The sequence below is a fragment of the Hydra vulgaris genome, chromosome 15 (genome assembly GCF_038396675.1).
Source record: "Hydra vulgaris chromosome 15, alternate assembly HydraT2T_AEP".
Classification (NCBI taxonomy): Eukaryota; Metazoa; Cnidaria; class Hydrozoa; order Anthoathecata; family Hydridae; genus Hydra; species Hydra vulgaris.
The window spans coordinates 41174905-41197335 of NC_088934.1; the positions used below are offsets into that span (position 1 = coordinate 41174905).

General features: G+C 26.4%; 2 protein-coding genes across 3 annotated transcripts; both read left to right on the plus strand.

Moving 5' to 3' along the window:
* The first annotated feature begins 498 nt into the window (after positions 1-498).
* LOC100215871 (solute carrier family 35 member C2) lies at positions 499-19593 on the plus strand. 2 transcript variants are annotated; one of them, XM_065818880.1, is made up of 10 exons: positions 499-678; positions 2765-2915; positions 3218-3281; positions 3398-3470; positions 7038-7133; positions 7432-7504; positions 7576-7659; positions 7855-8030; positions 16605-16728; positions 19096-19593. In XM_065818880.1, the coding sequence occupies exons 1-10, from the start codon at positions 568-570 to the stop codon at positions 19191-19193; spliced, it is 1050 nt and encodes a 349-aa protein (XP_065674952.1). In that variant the 5' UTR covers positions 499-567; the 3' UTR covers positions 19194-19593. The 2 variants fall into 2 exon arrangements, with proteins under 2 accessions (XP_065674952.1, XP_065674953.1); XM_065818881.1 differs by lacking the exon at positions 499-678 and adding an exon at positions 1545-1747.
* A 796-nt stretch (positions 19594-20389) lies between these two features.
* Positions 20390-21964, plus strand: LOC100200064 (cytosolic iron-sulfur assembly component 2B). Its single transcript, XM_065818647.1, has 4 exons — positions 20390-20549; positions 20730-20935; positions 21486-21531; positions 21737-21964. The coding sequence occupies exons 1-4, from the start codon at positions 20432-20434 to the stop codon at positions 21829-21831; spliced, it is 465 nt and encodes a 154-aa protein (XP_065674719.1). The 5' UTR covers positions 20390-20431; the 3' UTR covers positions 21832-21964.
* Positions 21965-22431: the final 467 nt, after the last annotated feature.

Sequence of the window (22431 nt, forward strand, 5' to 3'; positions counted from 1 at the left end):
TTATAGTTTAGTTATAATATTTTTACATACAAATTCATTCTCTTGCAAGTTACGAGTTACTAAGAGGAAATAAAGATAGCTGTCAACAGATAGCGGTTGGCATAAGATTTACTTGGGGGATTATATATATATACATATATATATATATATATATATATATATATATATATATATATATATATATATATATATATATATATATATATATATATATAACCCTCAGGTGATATGTACTGAAGATTTTACCTAGCCATATTTCAGTATGATATTTTTAGTAATACTCCATGCAGACCTAGGTGTACTGCCTAAGATTAATTAAATATTTATAAGTTTTTAAATATTTACTTATACACAAAAGTTTATTAAAAAATATTTAAAAATATTTAGAGTTCAAGTTAACATTATTAATAACATTATTAGTTATTAATATTAATAATAACATTCATAATATTATATATAACATTATTATTAATAATAATTAATAACATTAATAACATTAATATTAATAATAACAGAGCTTTAATAAAACTTTATTATTAGATTTAAAAAAACAGTTTCAGTTGAAAAATGAGAAATGCACGTTTGGACCTCTCACGATTTGTCAGCACTTTTTTTTTAATCTTATTTATGTACATCACATCAGTATCTTTGACATTCTATAACAAATGGATGACTAAGGTAAATTTTTTGATGTTGTTATTGTCTGAAAAACTGACTGGGTTAAAGCATTTTAAAACTTGAAGAATGCAAAATATATTAAGCATACTTAAGTGCAATCCAGATTAAAGTTTTTAGACAAAGTAATGAAATCTGCTATGTTTGTAATTCATGTCCTTAGAGATCTAAACACAATTGTTGTAGATCATTACTAATAATTGCAAATTATGGTGCTGGTAACACACTAAACAATCACAATTTGCATGGGTGATTATGTAGCTGTCAACCAATAGGAAAGTATCTTATATCCTTTACATATATGTATATTAAAATTATAATTCAATCATTATTATTATAGAGTATGACTAAAATATTACTTGCTAAACATTCACAATAAAAACTTGTAATGAAAAACCACATGTCTAGATAAACGATTGCTGCATGTTTTAACATGCCTAAGAGAAGCTCTTGTAAAATGAACAGTGCTCGCCATGCAAGCAGCTCCTCTAAATAGCTTTTTACAAGAGTTTTATATATATATATATATATATATATATATTTATATATATATATATATATATATATATATATATATATATATATATATATATATATATATATATATATATATATATATGTATATATATATATATATATATATATATATATTTATATATATATATATATATATATATATATATATATATATATATATATATATATATATATATATATATATATATATATATATATGTATATATATATATATATATATATATATATATATATATATATATATATATATTGGTACCAAAGTGCAGCAGCAAATTAAATAATAGATATGTTTCGTTACGTCCCGTTCACTATAATCCGTTACATGCTTCAACTTTTTATTCTAAGTATTACATTTATTTTTTAAGTTTTATTTAATCAGTTTTTTAAAATTTAAGGATCGGAAACTTTGCGATGTTTTGTCACATGTTTTTTTAACAAATGTGATTTGCACTATCAAATGCAGGAAATTTTTTGGTGTGTTGACTCACATAATGATTTCTTGGCATTAAACTTGACAAAAGTACATGGGGTGGATGTAAGTTTGCAAACTTTAATTTTTCAATCATTTTTTCGATGTGTTTTCCTTTAAAAAGTACATAAGTTTCATTAAGATTTGTAGACAAATTATGATTTTGTATAGTCTTCTTTCTTGTCATTTGATCAAAATGATGTTTTGCCTTTCATGTGGTTTATTGAATAATGACTATTTCATTGAATACGATCATGCTTGTGAAAATCTATAATCAATTGTACAGTTGAACTACATAATGCTATTATTTATAATTCCATATTTGGCTAGGTTTTTTTGGGTATCAGGGTATCAAATTTAACAGAACATAATTTTTTACAACTTGAACTTGCTTAAAATTTTTTAAAGTATTTTAAAGTAGGAAAGGTCTTTAAAAGTTAATTCAACACCACAAAATAGTTTAACACATCTTGCACATATTGCACAGTTCAATATAAACATGTAGTACTTTATATGCTATGAGATGCACAATGGTTGTGACAACTATCTCTTAGAGAAGTTCTATGCACCCAAAATAAGAGCATTTACCCTCCAAATGTTGCCCATTTAAAATATATCTTAGCTTTTAAAACAGCAAAACAAATCTTATTAATAAGAAAATATAAAAAAAACTTTTTTTTGATTTTCACAATTTAATTTGTCATTAACTTAATACTGTTTTGATGCTGACATTTAATGGCCACGCTGATGTTAACATTTAATGGTCGCGTTGACGTTGACGTTTAATGGTCATGTTGACATTGACATTTAAAGCAATATAAGCAGTATAAAACAATGTGACGTTGGTCACATTGTTTTATACTGCTTATATTCTTTATTGCTATGGAAATTTTGAATCTTAATTTGAATAAAACAATTTTTGGGTCTTGAGGAACATTTATAGCAAAACATTTGCTGAATAATGAATCACACCAGATTAAGTTTAAACAACAATTTTGATTTTGAAAATTAAATTTTAATTCTATTTAATTTTTTTTCAGTTTGCTAAAAAATACTTTTATAACAATTTTGGAATTTATTTAGAAGTTTCATTTTCCATTGACTGTTAGTATGATACATTTTGTCGTTGTATTTATTATTGCATCTATAATACGCAAAGTGTATGAAGCTCATTACAAGCAAAAGCGAGTTGTTTTGGATTGGAGTACTTATATAAAGAAATGTTTTCCTACAGGTTTAATTATTTAAATAAAAAATTTAATTAAAAAAAAAAAGTTTTAATTTAAAAAAAGTTAAAAACTTTATCATTATTAATAATGAAGTATTTTACTTTATTATTATATTATTAATTTATTAAAATAAAATTGTATTTCAAAATATATAAAATTTAAAGTTTAGAAAATTTTAAAAAGTAATTGAAAATTAAAAAAATAGTGTTCAAAACAAAAAAATTTTCAGGAACTTATTTATTAAATGTTAAGTTTTAAAAATTATTATGAAGACAATAGTTAAATTGATCCATTTTATTGAGTTTAGCTGTCAGCGGATCATTAGATATTGGTTTGTCAAACTGGAGCATCATGTTGAGCACTGTTTCTTTGTGAGTAATTTTACTTTTTTTTACATATATAAGTATATTACACACATATATATGCAAAAATTTATAAGTTAAAAAAAGTTTTTTAATAAATTTTTTTTGCAATCTTAATTATTTAGGTATACTATGGCTAAATCCAGTACTATTATATTCATTGTTGGGTTTTCACTTTTGTTCGGATTAGAAAAGTTGGTAATAGTTGTTATGTTTTTAGTCTATGTTTTTTAAATTTATAATGTTTTTAAAATTTATAATATTTTTTATGTAAGAATCTATTTTATAAAATTACTTATTTCAAAATATTATTTTTTTAAAGTTGAGACTTATAGAATTATACCAAACTTAGTAAGTTTGGTATATTTTTAAAATTTAATAAAATGTTTCAAAACTTTGGTTACTCTTAAATCTGTAACATCTTAATCAAGTAATCATTTGAAATAACAGCAAGGTATAAAAAAAATACTTATACAAAAATATACTTATTGTGAAATGGTTTATGGAAGGTAAGTTAATTATATATACCAAACTTTTGTTTTAATAATTTTCTGTATTAATAACGTAATAAAAGCCAATTGCTAAAATAGTTGAGAGCAAAATCAAAATTTTATTTTTATTTTGTGATCTTTTAACAGAAAAGCAAAGTGTAAACAACTAAGTCAACTAAGCAAAGTGTGAATAACTAAGTCAACTAAATTTACTTGAAAATTAAGTAATAATAACCAGAAACTTAGACTTAAGTTAACACTTAAAATAATGTTTTAAGTCTTATACTTATATTAAAAATAATATCAAAGTTACATTTATACTTCAAATTCAATAACAAGATTGTATACATACTTCTAACTCTACAACAAAGTTATATATATACTTCCATAGCAAAATTATAAACATACAGTTGAAGTTGAAATTCAAATATAATAAAGCTTTTAAAAAGTTTTTTAAAGAAAAACTAAAAAAACTTTAAAGAAAAACTAAAAAAGCAAAAATAAAAAACATAATTTTAAAAATTGAATTATAAACCAAACTATAAATACTTTAACACATATTGGTACTGTTTGTTCCTTGTTGAAAGTCAAAGAGAAAGCTCATGATTTTTAAGAACTTGCTTAGTTCAAAAAAAAGATCTGTTTTACTTCATGTGCTTAGTTCAGAGAAAGGTTTATTTTACAGAAAACAAAAACATGACAGTGAATGTTTAAAATCATGATTTGCTTTTGTATACTATAGATACAGTTTACACTAAAAAATACAATAGATACAGCATGAATTACACAGTACAGCTTATATAGTAGATTTAATTTTTAAAATTGCAAAACCAAAACACTATAAATTTTACTTTTTTTATACTCTCCTGTATTTAGTTATGAAGTTTTTCAAGTTTTCTTTTTTAATTCTGTTATTGTTTTTCTCAAATCTAGTTGGTAAATCGTTATTCAAAATGATAGCTTACTATAAAATTTATAAATTTTCTATAGATCTTAAGTTAAAGTTATTATGGCGTTTGCCTTATGTTGTTATAGATGCTAATTTTAGGTTAGTACATATTATTATATGCTGCGATTATTTTCTATAGGCACATGTGGATTACGTCTTAAAAACGTACTTAACTTTTATAGTCTATTTCATTAAATTATAAATAAAGTATCAAAAAATAATGAAAATTATTAAAAAACAACACCAAACTTGAAAAGAGGTCAACCATAAACGAATTATAGTCAAAAAATGGCTGACTATTTTCTATAGACGCAGTTCACATTTTTTAATAAAACTATAAAAAAAAATGCTTTTATCACATTTTTAGTACTCGATTGAACCTGCTTGGCGCACTTGATAGATTCGTTTTGGCATACTTCCAACCAGGTTTTCCAGCACTTTTGGCTCCATATCCTCCCAGCATTCTGATACCGCTACTTTTAGCTCTGCCACAGAGTTATATTGCTTCTGGTCAGCATAGATACGTCTTACAATGATTCCCCAGATGTTTTCAACAGAATTCAAATCTGGACTGCAAGCAGGCCACCACATTCACTCAATTTTTTTAGCTTCAAACCAAGTTTTAGTCTTGTTACAAGTGTGAATGCTGGCATTGTCTTGTTTAAAAACAAACTTTTTGCGTCAATATTTGTTTTTATTTGGAATCAAACCTAATTTTAGCACATCAAAGTATTCAAAACTTTTCATTTTGCAAGATGTAAATGCTAAATTTAACTTTCCTGTTGCACAAAACCCAAGCCAAACCATCAAAGATCCACCACTGAAATTCCTTATCGAAAAATATTTGGGCTCTCTCCTCAAATCACGCCCTTAGCCACTAAAACCATCAGGCCCATCAAGATTAAACTTTTTCTTGTCCGAAAAAATCACCTGGTATTGAAAACAAAAATAGTTAGCTATTTAGACATCTTACGTGTTCATGACAATTTAATCTAAAGTTTCTTACTTGTTCCCAATTGTGTGCCATGTTTTTGCGGACGAGTTCCATCCATTTCTGTTTGTGAACGGGCTTCAAATTTGGTGCTTTATTCATTTTTGATCGTACTATGTGTGGGCTGTCTTTAAGAACTTTCCCAATTATCTCCTTGCAAATATTTAAACCCAAATCTGAGTTAATTGTTTTCAAACTTTTTGATAAATTTGATGCGAGTCGAACAATTCTGTCTTTTTCACGGCCTGAAACCTTAGATTTCTTTGGTTTCCTCTTGATTGTTGCATAATCTGTTTGATTTTTCAAGAAATTACAGATAATTTGATTTGATCCCTTCAATCTTCTAGCAATTTCTCAATTTGGAACTTTTTTCTTGATGATAAGCCAATATTTGACCTTTTTCAATATCGGTAAGGACCTTTCCTTTCGGCATTTGGTTAAGTTTAACTTAATTTCGACTCACAAAATAAAAAATACTACAGAATATAAAAAATTTGCGACAAAACTTGTAAAAACTTTAGTGCGTCTATAGAAAGTTGCTCGTCAAAACTCATAAAAACGTTAGTGCGCCTATAGAAAATTGCCACGTGATTATTAAAAATTTTACACATATAACTATAATATGCTTACCACAGTGTATGTGATAAGCATATAGTTATATGTATTAAGTATATATGTTGTTATTTGTGTTAAATATATATGTTGTTATATGTATTAAATATATATGTTATTATATGTGTAAAGTATATATGTTGTTATATGTGTTAAGTATATATGTTGTTATATATTTTAAGTATATATGTTGTTATGTGTGTTAAGTATGTGTTGTTATATGTGTTAAGTATATATGTTGTTATATTTGTTGAATATATATATTGTTATATGTTTTAAGTATATTTTATGTATATGTTCTGAGGACAGGTATTAAAAAAGTAAAGCAAACTTTTATAGTAAAACAATGCATAGACATTATGTATCATTGTTTTTGCAAAGTTATACATAGCATGGTGATACATTTTTTTAATTCCAATTTTTTTCAAACCAATTCTAAATCTTTTTCTATATTATCTTAAAAACCTTAAAGAGAAAAAAAATGTATAATCAATTAAAAGTGTTGAACTCCTTAACTGAATTTTTTTCAATTTTCTTTGATGTTTTTAAAATTATCTTGTAAATGAGTAGATCCTTCTTTTGTGTAATTTCACGTGTAAAAGGTACATTTTATATACTGAAAAGTAGATAATTAAAAAGAAATATAAATAAAAATATAAATAAAAATATTTTAAATTAATGCTTTTAATTATTATATATATGTGACATATTTAAATTCTTAGGATCGATATCTTTGTGCTGCTGTCATTCTTATTTTCATTGGGCTGTGTCTTTTCACTCTAGAAGATCAACAGTTTAGTTTTTATGGTTTCTGCATGGTGAGAGACACTTTTGAAGTATTTAAAAAAATTTTGACCATCATTAAGTAAATTTACTTTTTAACAATGCTTATCTAATTGTTTCATATTCTTTTATTTAACAATTAATGGTTTCGTTTCTCACACTCCAAGTCTATTTGTTTAGAAAAAAGGAATTAATATATATATATATATATATATATATATATATATATATATATATATATATATATATATATATATATATATATATATATATATATATATATATATATATATATTACATGAATTTATTACATGAATTTATTACATGTTTAAGGGTGTTGCTGCATCACTTATGGGTGGTGTTCGTTGGACAACCTCAGAATTAATTATGCAGAAAAAAAGTTTAGGTACACTTTTTTTTTAACATCTAAATAATTTAATAATCGAAGTTTTATATATTTTTAATTTTTGAATTTAGGCTTGCACAGCCCATTTGATGCAATCTACCACATTCAACCAGTAATGGCTATTTCTATGGTGTTTCTTGCTTTTTCTATGGAAGGTTTGCTTTTATTAAAAACACTTCGGTAAATAAAATATTGTTAATAATTTATTAATAAAGTATTAATTAAATTATAATAAAATAAAATTTGAAAAATATTTAAAATATAAAGTAAAATCAATTAATTAAAATATAATTCATAATTTCTTGAAACATATAACATTGATATCTATGTATTTTTTCCATCAACTGCAGGGCCACAACTTGCTACTTCAGAGTTATTCTTTCGTGCTTCCTCTCTAAAAGTTGCATTATCGTCATTTTTAGTGATTTTAGTGGGTGCCACTCTCGCATTCCTTCTTATTGTGTCAGAATATTTAATTGTTTCTAACATGTCCAGTATAACACTATCGATTGCATCTATTTTTAAGGTAATGTGTTCATAAAATCTTATGTTGTTATGATTTATTTTAAAAGCACTTATTGTGTTTAATGTGTCAAAAGTTGCTACCCAAAGTATTTTTTTCATGTTCAGACATTTTACGTGAAGGTGTTTATTATTTTTTTTTTTTATATTTACTTAAGATGGATTGGATAAAAATAAAAATTTCTTAAACAATATCTAATGAAAAATTATGCAATGATGTAAATTGTTATAATGAAGTGATACAGATTTTAACTTAAAATATTGCAAACTATATGAATCAGGAAAACAATATGAATGAAGCAAATTCCAAAGAACTGATGCTCGAGGAAAAAACTGGACGAAGAGGAATTTTTCAAGCACTTAGGAACAGTCACAGTAAAAAGATGAGACTTAATAGAATGACGAGTAACACAAAAATGAGTCGAAATGAGAAAGAATTTTAGTAGATGCCATAAGAGATGCCAGATTGAAGAGTACCCATTATAGTATTTACAGAAAAGAGAAAAAGAAGCAACATTACAACGATGTGATAATGTTTTTGAGGTTTGCTGCAAAAGCAGGTCAACTATGTTTACAATGCCTTTTCGCACCTTGTCTAAGAGAGAAAGAGATTCATGTGAACATCCCCCCTCCCCCCTGATATGACAACAGTATTCCATACAAGGATGGATTTGATACTTATAGAGATAAAGAATAGAATCCGGAGTAAGAAATTGTCGAGCACAATAAAGAGATGCAACCTTAGCAGATGGTAATTTTGCAATTTGATATATGGTTTCCAAGATATGCAAGATATGATATGATATGCAATATGATATGCAAGATATGATATGCAAGTTGATATATGGTTTCCAAAAAAGATTGGAAGTAAGAGTTAATCCTAGAAGATGAAGTTAAGTAGATGAAGGGAATATGCAATATATCCCCAGAAATTTTTTTTTTGATTATCATTAGAAAACATTTCCTCATTCAAAAAATGTAAACGAGTGGGGCCTGGGGAGAAATCACATATTTTAGAGGAGTGCCAAGGAAGTTTGTTTTTAGTGGGGGCCTGGGGAGAAAGCATATTTTAGGGGAATGCTCAGGAAATTTGTTGTTCAAGATAAGTAACTAAGAGGCATGGGGCATACTCTAATTTCTAGTATGTTGATACTAGTGTCAAATGAGAGTGACTTGCAAAAAATTAGGGTAATTATAGCTAAACCAACCCAGCATTAATCCCTAACTGCCCCCTTCCTAGAACTACATCTTCAATCCTAAAATTTTTTTTTTTATTCTATCATAAACTAGATCAAAATTTGTAAAAAGATTTCAAATTTCATCAAAAAACCTCTTCGCTTAAGATTTATAACCATGCAAAGCCTAAAATTACCCCCTGAAATAACTTTAAATGGTCTCAACTTTTAAACGAAATTTTTTTTTTGATGTAATTTGAAATCTGTAGATGAATTTTGATCTAGTTTAATATAAAACAAGCAAAAAATTGAAAAGTGTTTTTAGGAACCATGCCCTAGGGGGGATTTGGAGGATTGTTTTGAACACCACAAAATCATGCCATGCCCCTGTATTTAGATTTTCAGAAATGTTTGTGGTAGACTTATCAATTTTTTTTCAAAGTTTGTAAAAATGTTTGTTTAACATTAAAATTTGCAGACGGACAAGTAATTTTACTTATCCGTCTGCAAATTACTTTCTATTTATATTTATTTCTATTTCTATTTTTATTGAAATAAAAACAAAGCAAAGCAACCTTTAATTATTAACAATTAGTAAAAGCTAGCTGTTATTAACAATTAGTAAAAGCTAGCTGTTTTTAAGAACCATATCCCCAGGATATGGTTCTTAAAAACAGTTTTCAATTTTTTGCTTGTTTTATATTAAACTAGATCAAAATTCATCAACAGATTTCAAATTACATCAAAAAAAAATTTTTCGTTTAAAAGTTGAGACCATTTAAAGTTATTTCAGGGAGTAATTTTAAGTTTTGCATGGTTATAAATCTTAAACGAAAAGAGATTTTTTGATGAAATTTGAAATCTGTCAATAAATATATATCTAGTTTATGATAAAACAAAAAAAAAAAAAAAAATTACGATTAAAGGAGACGTAGTTCTAGGAAGGGGGCAGTTAGGGGTCATGGCGAGGTTGGTTTAGCTATAATTACCCTAATTTTTTGCAAATCATCCTCATTCGACACCAGTATTAACATACTAGAAATTTGAGTATGCTCCATGCCTCTTAGTTACCTATCTTGAACAACAAACTTCCTGGGCACTCCCCTAAAATATGTGATTTCTCCCCAGGCCCCACTTGTTTACATTTTTTGAATAAGGAAATGTTTTCTAACAATAATCAAAAAAAAATTTCCGGGGATGTGTTGCAAGGTTTTAGAGTGTGTTCCTATGCACCGTGATCTGGTGAAATTTAATTCAGAGTTTTCTTTGGGACTCTTAGTGGCTGTTGAACTTTCTTGAGTTAAAGTTCACCAGCCACTAAGAGCCCCATGCTGTAGCAGAAGTAAGATCCTTTTCAAGCTCAAATGTCCACTCCAAGCAATCAGAGAGTGTTAGCTTTATTTCAAGACAAGAATAAATGGCAGTATCATCAGTGAACAATGCCAACTTAGATGTAAAAATATCTGGAAAATCATTAATGTATATTAAAAAGAGTATAGGACCAATGATTAATTAATAGGATTAATTAATAATTAATAGGATTAATGTATATTAAGTAGAGCATAGAACCTTGAGGAACCCCTGAAGTGATAGGATATGAAGAAGAGTGCTGTCCATTGAGGTTAACTTTAATACTACGATTGGTAAGGAAGGATACAATAATCTTAAAGATGTTACCTGATACAACTTAAGAAGAAATCTTATGGAGAAGACCAGCATGCCAAACTTTATCAAAAGCTTTGAAAATGCCAAGAGCAATAGCCTTAACTGCTCCACATCTATCTAAAGCATGATAAAACCTATTGGTTATTATTGTTAGCAAATCAGCTGTAGAACGAGAAGATCAAAATCTATATTGATAATCAAAACGTAAGATATTAGATTCAAGATAAGAGGTTAAGTGTTTGTTAATTAAAGACTCAATAACCTTGCTTATGATAGGAAGAAGATTAATAGGACGGTAGTTAAACAAGTCAGATTGCTCTCCAGAGTTTTTGAAAATAGGGATAACAGATGCTGCTTTCCAGCAAGACTCTGATAGGCACTTGTTAAATAGTTTTAAAAGTATAGACGAAAGCTCCAGAGAACACTTCTGCGAGACTTTAACAGGTATGTTTTCTGTACCACAAGCTGTAGAAAAGTCTAAGCAGGAAATTACTTTAGATACAGAAGCTAGAGTGATATGAATATCAAGCAATGGATCAACCTGTTTGTTTGCTATATTAGGTTGGACACATCTGGTCGAATCAAGAGATGATATTGATGAAAAGTTCTTAGCAAACAATTCAGCTTTGTCTTTGAGGTGAGGTGACAAAATCTGAACCATACAACAAAAGGTGGAATAATAGATTTGCCCTTATTATAAATACTGTTAAAGATTCTCCAGAAGTCACAAGAGCCTAATTTTTGAGAAAAAGTACAAGATTTTTTGACTTGAGAATAGCGGGCTTTGGCGTTAGACAAAACTTTTTTACAATGGTTTTTAGCAATAGTAAACAGACGTCTGTTTTCTGAAGAATTTTTTTTCTGATAGACATGAAAGTAATAGTTATGATTGGAAATTGCGGTAATTGTAGTAGGGCGATGCGAGTAAAACCATGGAGAAGAGTGAGGCTTGACTTGGAATTGTCGAGAGCAAATTCAAGATTCCATGCCAGCCTTAATCCAAGAAGTTATGTAAGAAGTACATTTTTTACCAGGAAGATGAATGATTTCTACCCAAGGGCCATCACGAAGTTAATCATGGAAAGAGTCCCAGTCAGCTTTAATGTAGTCCCCACCACGTCCCTGGTAGTACCGCATTCAATATGTTTCTCTGAGCAGTGGCTTTGTTTGTCAAGGTTTGTGTTTCGGAGTTGAGAGAGGGTTATAACCTCAACTAAAGTAGCCTTCTTGACTGTAGTGGCCTTCATGGCTTTGGGTAGGTGAAATCAACAACAACAAAAAAGTTGTAAGAAGTACAATGATAAAGGGGTTCAGATGATGAAGAAGAATGAGATAATTGTTTTAGAGAGATCAAAGCGTGATTAGAAGCACCTAAAGGTGAATGTGGAAAAACTGAACACTGACTACGATCAGAAACAAGGCATAAGTCGAGTAGAGAAGGTAAATGTTTCGGATTGTCTAGAAAGTGAGTTGGAAAATTGACTATTTGAGTTAGATATTGAGAAAGTCAAAAGTTGTGAGCCTTAACGCCTGCAGAGTCATTTAGTCTGATGAGCATTAATGTCACCAATAACAATGATATTGGCTGATAGATAAAGAGAGAGGGCTTGGTCATTTTGATCAGAAATAACATTGAAAAGAGTGCAATCTTTAGATGAAGGATAGCAAAATAGAACAAAGAGAAAGGCAATAGAGTGAAGTAGTGCTAAACGAAAGCACATAAAAAAATAGTCTATGCATTCAAACCTAGTTTACAGACAAATAAATTTGTTGTTATTTATTAATGTAAATGCCCAGGCAAATCATGTGACTATTGGAACCTTTACGAACTAAGGAAGATAACCATCAACACTTAGATCACAAGTTGAGAAAGCCAAAATCAAATTAGTATTACAACAAGCAAGTAGGTCTAGTGAACTATGCGAGAGATAAGACTCAACAGAAGAAGAGTTACTTCGAAGACCAAGAATAATAGTGAATGATAGATTTAGAGAACTTGGTGATGACGTTTTTTGAATTTTATAGTTTTTGGTGCTTTAGTCATTTTTAAATTTGTTAAAGAATTTGGCTCAAAGCACAGGTAGTACTCAGTACGCTTTTTAATTGTCCAAGCAGTTGCCTCATTACTATTAATAAACCCTAAGCCGTAAAAAAGGGCTCCAAATGTGGCCTCAACAATGCACAAAATATCCTCAAAGAATCCTCAAGGGAGGATTCAAATTAGAGGAATTCACAGAATATGTTCAAATTATATAAGTTTTCTAATTATAGGAGTTTGATTCTAACTATTAAACCCTGATGGGACTGAAAAAGTTAAATTTAAACAACCTTACAAGTTTAGGGAGTCCAAATAACAAAGAGTTCAACAAAGTTATAGACGGGTTGCAAATGTTTACAATGTAAGCGCATGCGTTGTAGTTGGTAAGCAAAATAAACAAGAAATATATAAAAATACAATGAAAAAAAATGTATATATATATTAAAAAATATAAAATAAACAAGAATTCTATTTTGAACTACTTAATAAAAGTTAATCTAACCCATATCTTCTGACTTCAATTCTCTTGCTAATCCTGACGAAGAATTTTATTTTAGAAATTGGTATTAGAAAATAATGTTTTTCTTCTTGATCCTTATGGTATCGAGGAGAAATTGTTGAGAAATAATGCTAGTTTGTTTCCTGTAGTCAGTTATCGTGATATATATACATATTTAGTAGAATCACAAAGTTTATATAGCAGAGAAAGTATGAAAGTGTATAAATCCAGTAAGGGTTTTAACTATTTTGTCTGTAAACATGTGCAAAGTTTTTTTTTATGCTGATTTAAATGAAAAGTCTGAGTTTGTGCTTTATAAACAAAGGTAACAAAACAATTTTAGTGAAATCTAAAATATAACTAAGATTAGAGTAGATAGAAAAGGTAGACAATTTAAAATATAACAGTTTTTTAGTAACATAAAATGAGTATGTTACTTGAGCAATTAAGTTTGGTTTTTTTAATAACATAAAACTATATTATATTATATTAGAATTATATTAATTAGGATAATTTATAAGGATTAATTGGAAATGATAAATAATATAATGAACATTTAGGTTTTTAATAACTTATGTTTTAGATTTGGATCAGCTTGCTGTCTTGCAGCTCTACTTTTTAAAGTTGAAGCCTGCATAAGACTTAAAATCAATAAAAAAATTTTTACAAGTTTATAATGTAAGCGGATTCGATCTAAAAAGCATCTTAGTCCCACAGCATTAGCAAATAAAAATTTTAGCTGCCCACAAAAAAATAAACTGCCCCTAGATAATCAACTATCCAAGAATGTTGATGAAAATTGTTGTTCTTTTAAGCAATATGCTGGTATTTCTAATTCCAAATTTAACAAACTGAAAGAACTTTATGCAAGGACTTTATGCAGCTGTTCTAAGTATTGATGAAACAGATTTTTTGTTTTCTAGTGAAACTGATACAGCAGAAGAAACCGATGAAATCTCAGAACCTTTGACAAATTTATTTGAAGCAAGTTTAACAAACTTTTCAAAAGAAGTTTCAATCAAAAAAGATAAAAAATAATTTAAACTTTACAAAAAATGTTATACACAAAAATCTTTTAACAGATCATCAGAAATAACTTGTGCGCAATGTTTTTTACAGAGTAGGAAAGAGAAAAATTGTGGTAGGATTACTACCTCCTATTTTTATGAAGCATGTCATTTGTTAAAAAATGATAATAAAAATTTTATTAACAAAATCCTGCAGTATAAAAATCTTTTGATATAACAATAGCTACAAAGCATGGATCTGAAAATGAAAGTTAAGATAGAGAAAAATATTTTCAAATTATGTCAGAACAACATAACCATTTTAAAATAACTTTGACAGAATTGCATGTCAATAAAAAATTTCCTGAGGTTGATGCAAGTTCTGATGTGTTTGTAAAATGCTTTTTTCATAGGAAAGACCTTGTGGAAATTAAATGCCCTTACAAATATGTAAATGGTTTGTATATTCAAAGAGTCATAAAAAACTTCAATTGGATCTTAATCATGTAATCAAAATAGAATAGCCTTATTGTGATTTATTTATCCCCAAATGAATTTTACTCCCACTGCTTGTCAAAGAATGAACCATTTTGTGAAGACATGGTTGTTAAGTTAAGTAATGTTTTCTTTGAATGGTTTCACTTTGCCTGTATTAGAATAAAAGACATTCCTAAAAGAAAATGATACTGTCCGCCCTGTCTAAATACAGAAAAGACAATGTAAATTTAAGATTTATTTTTAGATTGTAAATGATAGTATGTTTCAATCTATATTTTCCCCATTTAAAATATGTATTTATATAATTTTGTTAAGAAAGAAGTATTCAAATAATATTTTTTTATTTTATATAGCAAATTGTTTATAATTGTTCAGAAATGTTTGATAATTGGTTAGAAAAAACACTTTTGTTTAAATTAACTATTGCACAAATTAATATCACACTATCATTCAATAAGTCTACGAGTGTTATCTATTTGTCTTTCTGTTCATTTATCTTGTTTTATTGGTCTGATCCAAAAATTTCTTCTTCCTTTTTTTTTGTTGTTGTTGTTGTTGTTGTTGTTGTTTCAAATGGAATTCGATAAAAACTTGAACTATTTCTTTTTTTTTTTCCTACTTGAGTAAACAAATGCACAACTTAAGTAACCAAATGCACAACAAGATTTACAGATTATGTTTCAATGTTTTGTTTATTTAATTTTGTACTACCAACTACTGTGCATGCGCTAGTTTAAGGCAAAAATGTAAAGATTTTCAACTGGTTTATATACATTTTTTGCAAGTCTGTTTGTGATATATTGCATTTTTGTTTCATGCAAAATATTTATTTTTGTTTTTTGTAGGCATAGCAAAATTCTGATATCAAAAAATGTCTCAATATTAGACATCATTGTATAGTGTTGTACTGTTTTAAAGTTATTTTGTGCTATCTGTCGATAATTATTAATCGCAGTAAAAGATGCTGATATGCTGTTATGAAAAATAACTTGTAATTGTTCATGTATAAGTTCTTTTGACCTGCTCATATTTTCATTTTGAAGACCTGCTCATGTTTTTATTTTGAAGACCTGTTTATGTTTTTATTTTGAAGACCTGCTCATGTTTTTATTTTGAAGACCTGCTCATGTTTTCATTTTAAAGACCTGCCATGTTTTGGCTTTGTGACTGATTGTCTTTTTTATAATAATAAGATGTCAGTTTCACACAATCTTTTGCAGAAAATTAAATTTTTTAGTTTTTTAATAAGTTTTTTTCTCAAATGTTCCTGTTTTTTATTCATGTTATCTAAATAATTTATATAAATAATAGAAAGTTTATATTAAAAAAAGATTTATAAAGATATATTAGTAATTATAAAAGCAAAAAATATAATAACCACAAAGCAGTTGAGTAAAAGCATTTTATTTGGATGCAACGCATAAAGATTATGTTATAAAAAAACACATAAAAATTATGTCATAAAACAACACATAAAGATTATGTTATAAAAAAACACATAAAGATTAGGTTATAGAACAACACATAAAGATTAGGTTATAAAACAACACATAAAGATTAGGTTATAAAACAACACATAAAGATTAGGTTATAAAAAAACACATAAAGATTAGGTTATATAATTATTAAAATTATAAAACAATGTTATGACAAAAAAGTTAATAGTAATCTTTTAATAGTTTTTTTTTTTATAAAGGAAATTTGTGTACTTACTATTGCTGCAGAGTTCGGGGGGGATAAGTGGACCATGTTTAATTTCATTGGATTAGTCATTTGTATGTGTGGTATTAGTCTTCATATTGTATCTAAATTGTTAAAAGGTAAATGGTTTTTCTTTTAAAAGTTTTAAAGTTTTTATTCCCTTTAAATATTTTTATAAATTGTTAAAAAGTAAATGATTTTTCTTTTAAAGTTTTTAACGTTTTTTATTCCTTTTAAATTTATAAATAGTCCTGTAGATTTTTAGCCAAAATATTTTTTTAAATATTCTTGTAGAATTTTAGCCGAAGTAGGGTCATATCGGAAAATATTATTATAAAGACATGTTATGCATTATTGTAAAGCTTCTTCTTTTTTTTTTTTTTACATTATTAAATTTTTTTTTTGTAACTATCATAACATAACTACTGTGAAGTAACTATTTTGGCATAGAAGCCTGGCATAACTATCCAGCACAATAATATTTTTTTCCATTCTATTGTTATTTTTTTAATAAAGTAGTTCACTCTCAACAAGACTGCAGTTGACCACTAATTAAGTTGGAAGTTTAAAGAAAATAAATAAGAATGTCAAAGAACAAGAAAGTTGTTGACTTAAAAAACTGTAAATTGTTTGTAACTCTATTTAAGTCAAAAGAGAAATCCAAAGCACCAAAAAAACTAGATAAATATAATGAAAAAGAAGATGAATAAAATAGATGAATAAAAGTTTTTTGAACATAAAGTAGCAGTTACAGTAAAGAATGAGACTTTTTTGAATGATGTGTTGCTAAGAATAAGTTTTTAATAAACAAGTGAAGATACCTCTCTTAAGCAACTAACAGGGTTAACATTTGTAAAAATAAAAAAGAGATGCAGTCTTTTGACAATAGAACACAGGCTAAAGCTTGGCAGCTAGCCCAGGCCCAACTACATAAACAACAGATTTTTTGATCTTGTTTAAAAGAGAGAAATCTTTATTAGAAGAATCAGCCCAAATATGAAAACAATGGGGAATGGGGTATACAAGGGTGAATAAGAGATTTATAAAGGTAGAAATTTGGATTGTAATTTGTAAGTTTTAAAATGATTTGTAATTTTCTTAAGAGGTTAGTAATGAAGGATAGATTCGGAAGATGTAAAAGAAAGCACTAAGTATGAATGTTGATCTATCATGAATTAACAGTGTAACATCTAGTGCGTTTTTCGAGATTTCGCTTGATTTGGGATGTAAATTAAATTACTTAGTGTTCACACCAATATCGACAGACAAGATTGCACGTTTTAAAGACTTTCTAAATAGTGTTCTATGTTGCTGTAAAATCTCCAAATCGATGCTCTTGCAGAAAAAAATGATTTCACTGTATTTCATTATGCATTATGTGTCATGGGATTAACTGAACAAATGTGAAAAAGGAAGATGAAGAGAATGATGCATTCAATATTCATTGACAGTTTTTGGCTGCATCATTTTCATTCAAAAAATGATCACTAGTTGGACGTATTTAAATTTACTTTAAATTTGATTAGTTTTATGAGTTATGAGAAATGTATTTTTGCATATTTCTTAACACGGTAAACTTGTGCATATTTTTTTATTTGGTTGAATTTGTAACTGTAAAAGTAATTACATTTTAAAGTATGAAAATAGTACAATTTACACATAATAAAACATCCCTCCTGCTCCTCTGTTGCTTATAGTAATTTTAAATTTTATTTATTTAAATATATTTTCATATTATATTATTTTTTTAGCGAAAAACTTTTTAATCTTCATAATTTATTTTACTCAAAAAAATCAAGTCATAATCATATCATCATAAGAAACAAACCATCATATCATAAGAAATAAACATATAAATCATATAACAAATAATCCATTATATCATAACAAATAATCCATTATATCATAAAAAATAGATCATTACATCGTAACAAATTAACCATAACATTATAATAAACAGACCATAACATCATAGCAAACAGATCATACGTCATAAGCATTTTTTAATAAAGTTTGAATTATGTTGTTTATTTTTTTATTTAATTTAGGACAAATCCAAAAATTATTTACATGGGTCTAGTTGTCAACAAAAAATTTTTAAATATTTTAATTCCAACTTGTTGTTATTTTATTAAAAATTTTACACTAGAAAAAAAATGCAATAACATACAAACATATAAAGTTATCTTTAACACTAAACATTTCTTGTTTCGCTTTTGCATATATACTAAATTAATTATATACTATAAAAAAATATACTAAAATTAATTATAAACTTTTTGTGATTAATATTTTTTTTTTAATAAATATTTTCATAAACCCGTTTTCCAAACTATTTTATATTTAAAAATATATCTTTTGTATGGAATATTAGGTGTAATGTGTTGGAATGTAATGTGTTGCATGCAGTGGAAATAATAGCAGCAAAACATAACAATATTTTTCGCTTTTTTTCAAAATTGTTTTACATTGTTTTAAACTTTTAGAGCCAGCATATTCTGTGGTAAAAAGTGATGAAAGTGCAATGGCTTTAACTTCCCTTATAACAGAAGCTCAATCTGAAGATGAGGAAACTTTTAATTAAATTTTCGTATTTAGTTTATAAACTATTTAAGATGTTTTTTAAACATATTTTATAATATAAATTATTTATAATAATTTATCTACATACAATAACTTAAAATAATATTTTATAACTATATTACTTCGAATTATAAATTTCTGTAACTTTTGGATTCTTCAAAATTTGGATGGAAAAGTATTTTATAGTTTAAATTTATTATAATTATTTTTTTAAGCTTTTATAATTATAAAATTATTTAAACTTATATCACAGAAATATTACTATATTTTTTGTTTTGAAGTTTCTAGTAATATAAATTTTTTATTTTTATGGCGTTTAAATTATGTATTTTTGTATTTATGATATAGAAATATTGTAAATTTAAAAACAGAAAGAAATATATATAGCCGATAATTTTGAATAGTTTTTCTTTTATATAAATTTTTTTTTTTATAGTTATGTCTTTTTAATATTTAATTTGTGTGTGCAACATTTTTAAGTTTAAACATAAAAAATTATGCATTATTATGTTCAAGCATGCTACATTTATTAATCTAAAAATAATTTTAATTATAATGAAATAATTATAATTTAATAATGCGTTTATTACACATACTAAGTAATTATATTAATATTGATACTCGTTAGATTTAATTTAAAAATTATATATTTCATATATTGACATATGAAACTTTTATTACTTATAAACATTTGTAACTATATAATATTTGTTATATTTGCACAAATAATATGTTAAAATATAGTGTGTATAGTTTATACAAAACATAGATTATCATATTAGTCAGAAACTTTAATAAATTACCATAATTTATTATAAATAAGTTAGGTTTGCAATAAAACGTTTAATACATTTAATAGTAAATAAACATTTAATATTTATTATAAACATTATCGGTGGAATCGCAAAAACTAGTAACGGTATATTTTCAAATCGTACAACGATTCATGATGCCGTTAAGTGTTTTTGATATTTACATCAATAACACTTGACAGTCATCTGGGTCACATTTTCTAATTAGACTATTACGCTGGTTTTAGCATAAATTTGGTTGGTCGGGTGAAGTCTGCTCTAATCTGTGTGCAGTATTTTTATTGAAATAAGAAAAAAAAAAATTCTTAAATATTTAATAAAAATAACATTGACGTGTTATTGCAATTTCATCAAAAGTATTTATATTAAAAACAATTATTTTGCATTATTCTTTTTTTTTTTTTTTTTTAAACTTAGGACTAAAAAAATGAGCGGGCTCCAGAATGCCAACCCAGAAATCTATGAGAGTGTTGGCGATAGAATCGTCACTGAAGAAGAAAAAAATGAAGAGGTTTATGATTGTTTCGATGCTAGAGAAATTTTTGATATCTTTTTATCATTTTTTACACTTTATTCTATTAAATTAAGAATCGTTGTATATGTTGATTTATGATATTATGTATTACAGCTGTCTTCAAAATTTTTATTTTTCGTTTAAGACTTCTTATGTTTTAACTATTGATTTGATGTGATTAATTTTTTTGAAAAATCTTTAACTTTCTTACATTTAATCCGTTATATCAACGATCCTGAACACCCTTTGACATTAGAGCAACTAAACGTGGTGGAAGAAAAAAATATACAAATAGACGATACGCAAAACTCACTACAGGTGTACTTTACCCCTACAATTCCGCATTGTAGTATGGCGACATTAATTGGGCTTTCCATACGTGTTCTTTTACTTCGTTCGTTACCTTCAAGGTTTAAGGTAATATTTGAATTCCCACATAATATCTATAGCTATCAAAATAATATTTAAAGCAATCAAAATAGTATTTATAAATATTAAAATAATAATTATAGCTATCAAAATAGTATTTATAGCTATCAAAATAATATTTATAGCTATCAAAATAATATTTATAACTATAAAAATAATATTTATAGCTATAGAAACAATATTTATCAGCTATCAAAATAACGAGTACAATTGTTTAAGTTTCTGTTTAGATAAATAAGTTTATGTTTTATTTATATTATGTTTTATACTTTTATATTATCATATATTTTAATGATATATTATGTTCTCATACCTTTACATTTTACAATATTTTTTTTGTTATACTTTATTATTATAAATTTTCACTAGAGAAATGCGATAAAACAAAATTTTTATTTAATTGTTTTAATCTTGATGTATCTGTTCTGATGATGTTCTATTCTAATGGTCCAGGGACTTTATCACATTTAGATTAATAATGTATGTCCCAGATTTGTGATATTTTTGATCATTTTTAATGAAAAATTACTAATTGCAGGTTGACGTTATGATTTCGCCAGGAACACATGTTTCGGAGACAGCTGGTGAGTCTAAATTTACCTAATTTGTTAGGAGAAAAACTTTGTTGTGTCTCATTTATTTCTACTTTTGTTATTTAAAAAATACTTTTGTCATCAAATCATTTTATTGGTTTCGAATATTATTTTTTAATCAAAGAAAATGGTTTGTGTGATTTTATATGTACTTTTATTTTCATAGCGAGAATTTTTATTTATTTTTTTATTACAGTGAACAAACAGCTAGCTGATAAAGAAAGAGTTGCAGCTGCCCTCGAAAACATTCACTTGTTAAATGTTATTAATCAATGTCTTAAAATGTGCTGAAGCCCTTGAAATTTAATTTTTTAAATCAATCATTCTCTAAAGAAATTATGTGACCATATTGTGGAATGTTGTGACCATTTGATAGGAACACATGTTGTGTGACCATTTGATAGAAAAACTTGTTGTGTGACCATATTATTCTCTTAGTCGAGACGTTTGGTACAAAATTTTCACAAAACTTAGCTGACATTGGAACTATTATTTAATAATGCTTTATGAATTCAAACTTTATTCGAATCAAAAAGTTAATATTTGCAAGTAATTTTTTTTTTCTTTTATATCAATACTAAATAATAGCTGAAGTAAATTTGAATAAAAAAACACTTTTCGCTTCGGTGAATATTTTTTGATACTTAATTGTTTTTTAATCTTTTAATTACTTCAACAGTTTTATGCAGTAACAAAGTTCAGCAATTTATCAAAATAGGCCGGTAAAAATAGTCGAAAAAATAGTGATAGGTTTGCAATAATTCGCATAGAACTGAAAATTGTTTAATTTTATTAAAAAATTATTAAAAATAAAATATAAAAAGTCCCAACCGATTCCACATCTGCAAAAAAAGTGTAGATGTGGAATCGTTTGTGGGTCGTCGTATCGTG